Raw genomic sequence first — 8,942 nt, forward strand, 5'->3', positions numbered from 1 at the left:
TTGGCATTCAGCAATTTAGGCAACCCTATATAAACACACTTATGTGAGTGGTAGCACCAGAATTCATCTACCAAATGTGTTTGGGTACAGAAGTTAAATTAATCTCAGAACAAACTAAAGTAAGGAGGGTACCTTTTTTTTCACGCAAAGCATGATATTTTGTACAATCTTCATGTGACCCTCGCTTTTGCAAAAGAAATAAATGAACTTTGGATTCTGATGTTTCTTTTTATTTTTTTTGCAATAGAGGGTTCACTGCAGCTTTCTTATCATTTTTCTTTTTCTTAAATTTGTCTTTAAAGGTAACTGCCAAGTGAGCACTTTCTGTCTTTTCTTGTTTCATCATTTTTTCTTATTGTACATAATGTGAAATAAGCTTATTTAGAATTTATTTTTCTTTTTGGCAGTTATAATTGACCTTAAATTGATTGTATTGTACAGAAAGAGATATCAAAACTAAATGCATGAATAAGTTCTCAGACAACTCTAACTTTAGTGCCTTTAATTTTGAAGCAAGATGAGACATTTCTATAATGTATTCCTTTATGTTCCCTTTACCTTTATATCTTATTGAAACAAGACTCAAAAAGAGAGTGTTTGTCTCACCCTTTTCGTTTTTAACAAAACGTTTTTCAATTTTCTAAAGGAACTTCTTGGCATTAACCTCTTCTAACATAGCGTCCCTAAAGGTTTTCGAAATTGCACGTTTTATGATCATAAGACTCATGTGATTGGATCAATCACACTTCTCATAGTTCATTTTATCCTCAGTGGAACTTCTATCTGTGAGAGCAGTGAGTTGATCATCTTGAAGTGCAAGGTCTAAATTCATACACCAAAAAACAATCAAAATATTTTATTTTCAGTTTTTGAAGTTTGAGTCATTCAAAAAAATGATTGAATTGATATTTGCAGATATTGTAGAAGTAGAAGAATTAAATAAATAAAAAATAAATAAACTACAACATACTCACAATTAATATACATATTCACATGCATTAACATTAATAAATATATTTAAACTGTGGTAAACTTCATCACAAGATACCCAACACAACATTGACATTTAGTCTTTGGACAAAAATGTTAACTTGTAAGTGATACTCTTATCAAAGTAATCAAACATGGACAATTAATCTCGTCAAACAATAAGCCTTTCTTTGGACTGACTCATTGTTCACATAAAAAACTTGATAATCATCTCATATTTATTACTAAAAGTATATTTGAGTTTGACCAAATAGTAATATTTCTTTGGGCCGATCACTATTCACATGAACCTCAAATATACAAATATCTTAATATTCCAAACAAGTCAATCTTTACAAGAGATGTTACTTTGGTAACATGTTTTAATCAACGTATTTTATAATATCAGATCCTTATTTTGAAAAGAATACCAGAGTTTAAATTTAATATGTGATTACATGCATATGAACAAAAAGAAAACAAAGCCATAATCCAAATAGGGTCAAAAATATATCTGAAATCAACCCTTTAAAGGGGACTAAAAAATGCATACTTAATGGCCTGAACCAAAAAATTTAAAAAAAAAAATGTCTCCTTTTTTTTATCTCCATAGCCATGCATCGAGGTCTGGCCTATCAGGTCAGGTCGGGTCAAGCCGGGCCAGACCTGACCTGCGGGTCAGACGACAGCCAATCTGGGTCGGTCCCCGTAAACCAGATGGGGACCGAGCCCGGCCGACAGTGTGCCCCCCGATTGGTCACCCAACAATGGTTGGGGCGAACTGAAAACCCTAACTGTCAGTCGTCGAGTGCTGGTACCTGATCACCCTACGGTGGTTGGGGCAAACCGAAAGCCCCAACTGTCATTGTCGGGCGCCAATCGGGGTCCGATGAGGGTGACCAATCGGGGGGCCTGCAAGCACTCCCTAGTCGTCTGAAAACAATGGAAGGACCCTTTTTCTATTCGAAACTGAAAGGGAAGGGGCCGATCGGCCCCTCCTTCGTTCAAAACTTTAGTGGAAGGAACAGATCAGCCCTCCCTTCATCCGGGAGCAACCGAATGGTGCAAAGAGGGCCATTCAGCCCTCCTCTGCCTATACCTTGAAGTCGAATGGGAAAATAAGAGGGGAGGGGGGATCTAACCCCTCACCAAAATTGATGAGGGATCGGGGAGGACTGTCTGATCCTTCCCTCCCTCTCGATATCTGTGCAGGCACCCGACGGTGTCTGCACCAAAACCCCGAATGACGTTCGACAAACTGTCTGGTGGCTTACACCATCGAAAGAGTGTACCACCCCACGACTGGTTATCGATCCCAACAAAACCCCATCTTACACCGTCGACTGTGATGAAAATAAAAAATAATTATTAACGACCCCTAATGTCGGCAGTCAAAGGAAAAAACTGAATCCGATGGGATTCGGGCAACCCAACAAAGAAAAGAATGACAAAATCAAATATTTCAATGATTTAACAAGAACAAAAAGCTTTGATATTAATTGTTGAATTCCTGATTAGGGAAATCATATTTCTTAATTCTTAAATTTGTTCATGTTAAATGATTGAAAAGATAAAAAATAAACAAATAAAACATAATGCGAAAGCGTACCCGAATCCATTATTGCACCAGTAGATCTTAATAGGTTAGATCTTTTAAAACCTTTATAGGTGGTATTTCCTTCTTCTCTAAACTTAATGAGAGAAGGACAATTTTCTTTCTTGATGAGGAGGCAAATGAAAACAACCACTATATATGGTTTTGGAGACCATAGCTTAATTGTAACCACTCTATAGTCTCCTTTCCAATTCAGCCTATCATAAAATTAAAAATTAACATATGAAAATACATAAGTATCTACACATTATTGTAACCATACTTTATAAGATGGCATATGACCCAACCTTATAAGATCACTTTATATGGGCCTTCTCCTTAAACAATTTATAATGAGTGATTAATTACATGTGTAAGCCTGCATAAAATATCTAACAACCTAATCATTCAATCAGCCAAATACATAAAAAAATTGGATCAGGATCAGGATCGGAGTCAGAACAACCAAAAAATAATAAGTGTCATACTGGATCTGATCCGTCTACATCCTTAGAACTGAAACCGCATGCTTCTTTCATATTTGCTTATTTCATGCTTACAAAACTTTATGAAAAACTCATAAAGGATGTTTCTCTTAATACCGAAATTAACTTCTATGTCAAACAGTTAAACATATTTCTTGTGCTAAAAGAAATACATTTTTCTAAGTAACATAATCAATGAGTTTTATCAAAATTATTTAAGAGTTCACTTCAAGTAAAGAATACATGTTTTTACCATAATTTTATGTTATTCTCTACTTGTTTTTACTGTTGCATCTTATTCGCTTTCCCATGTTCCTAAAAGTCTCATATTTCATGCATCCATTCGTTTTTAAACACTCACTTCTAGCTTCATGCATTGCTTATTACACCCACTTATTACTCGTAACTATTATCCTACTTGGTAAGAATTGGAGCGGGTGGAAAAGTTGTCATTTTTTCTTTTAAACTTGCATTTTTTTCCACTCATTTTCTCGCTTCCAAACGTTCCCTAAGTGACCCAATCATTTTTCTGTGAGATAAGACCAAGACCTCTTAAAACACACTGGTTTGATGGAACGGAATTAGTTATATATTAACAGTCAATACCAGTCAATACGTGAAAGAAAAAAGTATCTGTTTACATGAATTGAATAAAAAAACAGATTACAACAGACAAGATGAAAAAATGGGGGTTCTAAACCCCTGTGAAGAAAGTCTGATGTTAGCAAAATTAATGGCATAACAGCTGCTCTGTCATTTGAAACACCACCTATCAGAAGTCAATAATCCGGGGACCTGTATATTTTACACCATCCACAGGAAACTCTTCCGGGGTCGGCTGCTCGATCTCTTCTAACCATCTATAACAAGTCGTGTTGTCATCAACAGGAAGAATTGGTCCTGAGATTCAGAAAAGGAAACCCATCATCAGTATAAGTTGGAGAATGTAAGAAATCATTCAAAAGAGACATCTTGGTAGTAAGTAGCATACAATTAGAAATAGCATTAAGTTCACAACACTAGGAACTCAGAACATAAGCAGCATATGAACTAACCAGAATAACTAGAATAAGGTAATTCCCGGTAATAGGTGCAATCCCGGCCTTCGGGAACCGAATATGGTGGACCGAGCACATCAAGCACCGCACATGGTGTCACAGCTTGCAAAGAATGCAAGTTGCCTCCTGCAGCTGGATAGAGCACCGAAGTATTGCAAGGGGCAGTGAATACACTATCAACCTTCAACCTTGCTAGTCCCACTGCCAAGTGCGCCTTGGTCAATTCAACTCCAAATGACAATGACAAGAAAATTAAATCCAAAACACAGAATTGTACTCACCATGAGAAGGCAAATCAATTTCTGATTCAAATGGTTCAACCCAATCATATGATTTGAGATGCACTGATCCGAATAAAAGCTTGCTGAAAACAGTCATGCCGGGGTGATTATGCAGCGGAATGATAGATGATGTAGGGAGCAAGAAAACACCAATCTGCACAAAAGATTAATACCATTAGAAGATCAAATTGACCCCTAAGAGCCAAAGACAAGTCCAACTTGCTACCAAGGTCCATGTGAGTAAAACAAAAAAACAAAAAAAACAAAACAAAAATGTGAATGTATAACACATGTTAAAAGAGTTTGCAACGAAAAGGACTACAGAAAGTTGGAAATAACAGAGTGAAGTCCATAGTTTTCCACTACCCGTCCAGCTGCTATAGGTGTCTAAGAACCAATAAGATTATGAATCATAACTATTACAGATCATTATCCAGCTAAATGGAAAATCTCCCAAGTCCCAACCTTCAATTACAACAGGGCAGCTTTCAAAATTCATGACAGTGAAAGTTACGAACAATTGACCTTTCTCAAAATACATTTTGTGCAGCATAGACAGATAATCGTAAATGGTTACCATGACTTTGAGTAAGATGACTATATCCTTTTTTTGGATGTCTAAAAGATTTTCTTATGAACTAAGCAAGTTCTAATACCCAATTTCTGTTACCGACCGGCATGCATATTACGCCGATGAACCAGCTATCTGCTCAATTAGTTTTAAAATGTGCAACTGATAATCCAAAGAAAAATTATACAAAGGTTGGGTATCAGTGGTAGTGGCATCCCCAAGACCCCAAACATTTTCTACCTAAATGTATTCCAGGGATAAATAATTCAGCACAATGAGAGAATTATTCTTACATAGACAGGTGTCTTATCAAAATTATTGATATATAGGACCAAGGTTGCCAGACTAGGAAGCTGAAGCGGGAACCGCTATACGGGCAGAAGCAAGGAGCTAGAAGTGATGCATTTTAAAATGTATAAAAAGCGGAAAGCGAGAAATAAAAAAAAGCAATATAAGAATTGGATGGGAATCGAAATGGAACACAAACAAAAACTAAAATAAAAGTGATTAATCTTAAATTTTATGATTTTCTAGTGTAAGAGTTAAATTTTTAACAAAATTTAAAAATGATGATTGCCAATTTAGAGAAAGTACATGAAAGTGAGTGAGAAGCGTAGGAGAAAGCACATAAAAATGTGAAAAGTAGAGTGAGAAAACATATAACAAGAATAGATGAAGTGTGAAAAGCATAGGAGAATCGAGATTCCCATCAAGCTTCGGAAGCGAGGAGTATCACATGTCCGAAGCGAGTTTCCAGGAAGCCGGCTTCCTGCCTATCTAAGAAGCTTCCGGTAACTCAGTACAGGACCATCAGAAAACAGATTTTAAGCCACTGCCAAGAGTGTGTGGTGATAGTTTGCACATCGTTGCCTCCAATTGAGAACTCAATCAATCATTAAGACATAAGACTAAAGTATTCATCTGTTCTCCCTTGAACACCGGTGAATAATTGTGCTCTTGATATGGAGAAAAAGATGAATTTGAGCGACCAAGCCAATTGTGACAGGATTTAGGCATGGAGTTTATGACGTTCAATTGAACAGACCAACCTCAATGAGAAACACGCATTGCACAGGTCTGTGCAACTTAGTGGACAATACAACAAGTAAATCAACCACTCAAGCCCTGAATAGAACCACTGCTAGAGAGCAATGCCAGGAGTTTGAAAAGTTGAATTTTCTTCAGAAACAAACAATGCTAATCCTAACTAACTACAATATGATGGGATCTATGGATACATGAGCTTATCTAGAAAATGAGGATACGTTGAATATTTCATCAAACAACACAATACAATACATATATCCAAGATAACCCCACTTTTATTGATAATTAACAGGTATACTGTGTTATGTAATGACAAGTATAAATAGCAGGTATACTAATACTCACCGAAAAGTTCTCGCGCTCGTCTATATGCATATATGTCACTCTTGGAGTTCCATTCACAGGCCTACCGTTGTCGAAGAAAAAATCTTCACTTAACCCGACATCAGCTGGCTTCATCCTATCTGTGACAAAATGCCCACTTCGTAAGCAACTAGGGCAGCATCATAAATTCCAAGCTCAATCTAAAATGCATGAGCAATTGAGAATGTAGCAGAGTTCAGGACATAACTTAGTAATTGTTGCACTTATACATCACAACTAAAACTGGGGAGCAGATCAGGTAAAACGTTTTATGTAAACTGTTTCACAGGGAAGCGACACCTGTCCTGCATTGTGGGGTGAACAAGTACACAAGGACAGATGTCATGTGTTGTGTTGGTATCATACAATAATGTTGTAAGTTGTAACCCACTGTATTACCAGATCAGCGCCACTAAAACTGCACCTAGTGAGGAAGCATGCCATCTGATAGCTAGAGAACTTTGCAACAGGCTATTAATGTTAGAGCCTATGAAGGAAGGGGGTAATGGGGGTGTGTCTTGATGCAGCAGCTTATCGGAAAAAGTAGGATAAGTTGATATACTACATTCTGGTATAAAATGCAATATCCCAGATTATCCAACTTTCCAGCACAAGAAAGCTTAAAAATTGAAAAGCATATTTGGAAATGGTTCCACGATGAGAATTAGAGTTTGAAAATTAAGCCCTCATAGCTATCAGCTGCCCATCTGTAAAGTTATGCAAGTTTTTTTCCTGCATTGTGGAAAGGTTTCTATTGGGAGGTTTTCATTGCCCTATATATAAAACAGTAATAGTAAATGCACCGCTGATCCTGCGCAGATCATCGGTCAGGTATTTTTTACTTATTGAATTAGCGGCAGCCGTGACCGCCACTAGTTCCTGTTTTTCGTTCAGGAAATTAGACCTAAATCATTCAAAATCAACGAACGTCCCGTAACTCTCTCTCTCTCTCTCTCTCTCTCTCTCTCTCTCTCTCTCTCTCTCTCTCTCTCTATATATATATATATATATATATATATATATATATATATATATATATATATATATATATATATATATATATATATATATATATATATATATATATATTGCAAACACGTTAAAATCGTCGTCAAAATGACAAAATTATGTTTGAATACTTTCCGGCCCCTTGAAAACATAATTTTTTTAACTTTATATGTTCATTTTTCCGCTTTAGATTTATCTCAAGTAACATGGACGGCTATGATTTGCATTAGATCTACGTCCACCAAATACAAGCATGCAAGAGAGAGAGAGAGAGAGAGAGAGGTGCTCACCGAGGATGGACCTCATCCTCTGCACGTCGAACGGGCACGGGACGGTACCGGGGCTCCTGAACACCTCGTTGCAGAGGTCGAACACCTCCTGAACCAGCGGCCTCGACGTCCGGCGCCTCATCCTCCGGCACCCGCTCCCGCCGACGCCGCCCTCACCCCCGACTAACAGTTTCCCATCTCCCGACGCCATCCGCCGCTTCCTCTCCTCCACCACCCTTCTCCCGATTTTCATCTGCACTTCTCTTCCTATCAAAACCACTCGGCGGTCAGGGACACTCTCAAACAGAGAGGTTAGCTTCCCAAAAGGTAACGGAGGAGGGAAAAGGTACGCTAGTGATCGGACATCCCGGAACAAAATCAGAAAGAAAAAAACGGTTTGAGTTTCTATCCCCAACCTCGAGAGTCAAGGCTAAACAGGAGCAACAAACTCGAGCTCTCTAACCAATCTTGATAGACGAGCTCTTAAAAAGAAATAAGCAAAGTGCAGAACCCGTCCACCTTCACCTCCTCCTCCTTTCTTTGCCTGATAGTGAGCGATCCTTCATATCATCAACAGGAAAATCCAGGAAATTCCTGAAAAAATATCCGGAACTGGAAAAATCCAAGGCCGGGGTGGGCAGAGTTGGAGGTAGGAAGGAATAAATAAGTGTAAGCCAGTGAAGGAAAACCAGGTGCCGAGGAAACCCATCTCTCTCTCTCTCTCTTAATTGGTAGTTTGTAAGAAAAAAACAAAGAAAAGAAAATTTTGAGAAGCGAGAGAATGAGTACAAATGGGAACAGGAGATTTTTTTTAGAGAGAGAGAGAGAGAGAAAAAAAGAAATAGAGAATGGTTTTCTGGTGGAGGAGAGGGGTCAGAGGCGGGAGTTTTCCCCGCCCCCGTATTTTCATCAAATCCGTGGGGGAAGAAACCCCCGGTTTTGTAGAACCCGCTTTTTAAAAATAAGCGGAAATGGTAATGTTACAAGGGAAAAGACGGTTGCGTCCCTCCGGTTTTGTGGCACGAGGGCCTCGTCGTCGTCGTTTTCATTCTCTGTGGTGTTTTAAAAAAAGGGCCCACCATACATCATATGTTCCGTAAAGGGACTCCCGTTTACAAAAATTGCGTTTTCATCCACAGTCGGAAATGCTGTTTTCTTTCTTTTTTTTTGGAAAATATAGGAGAAAGAAAAACTCTTTATAATTAAAAAAAAACAAGTTTCCTTTTTAAAAATCGGTATAGATAAATTTCATCATTGTCAAGCCTAGGGGTGGGCAATGGGCCGGGCGTGGTGGGCC

At 38.0% G+C, this 8,942-nt stretch overlaps 1 protein-coding gene across 1 annotated transcript; it reads right to left on the reverse strand.

The window, feature by feature from the left end:
* Positions 1 to 3,665: 3,665 nt before the first annotated feature.
* LOC149831736 (plant cysteine oxidase 1-like) lies at positions 3,666 to 8,280 on the reverse strand. Its single transcript, XM_090012195.1, has 5 exons — positions 7,667 to 8,280; positions 6,351 to 6,469; positions 4,388 to 4,541; positions 4,104 to 4,307; positions 3,666 to 3,948 (listed from the first exon to the last, which is right to left on the reverse strand). Exons 1-5 carry the CDS (start codon positions 7,896 to 7,898, stop codon positions 3,821 to 3,823), a joined length of 837 nt encoding a protein of 278 aa, XP_089868321.1. The 5' UTR covers positions 7,899 to 8,280; the 3' UTR covers positions 3,666 to 3,820.
* Between the last annotated feature and the right edge of the window lie 662 nt (positions 8,281 to 8,942).

Source organism: Nuphar pumila, chromosome 7 (assembly GCF_984573655.1).
Source record: "Nuphar pumila chromosome 7, dmNupPumi1.hap1.1, whole genome shotgun sequence".
Classification (NCBI taxonomy): Eukaryota; Viridiplantae; Streptophyta; class Magnoliopsida; order Nymphaeales; family Nymphaeaceae; genus Nuphar; species Nuphar pumila.

What these genes read in the sequence shown, in the direction of transcription:
- LOC149831736 (XM_090012195.1), bottom strand. Translation starts at nt 7,898, where the DNA reads ATGAAAATCGGGAGAAGGGTGGTGGAGGAGAGGAAGCGGCGGATGGCG. An exon ending in ACGAGCGCGAGAACTTTTCG is followed by an intron (nt 4,542 to 6,350) that starts GTGAGTATTAGT and finishes TCTTTTGTGCAG; the next exon opens with ATTGGTGTTTTCTTGCTCCC. An exon ending in AATTGATTTGCCTTCTCATG is followed by an intron (nt 4,308 to 4,387) that starts GTGAGTACAATT and finishes CGCACTTGGCAG; the next exon opens with TGGGACTAGCAAGGTTGAAG.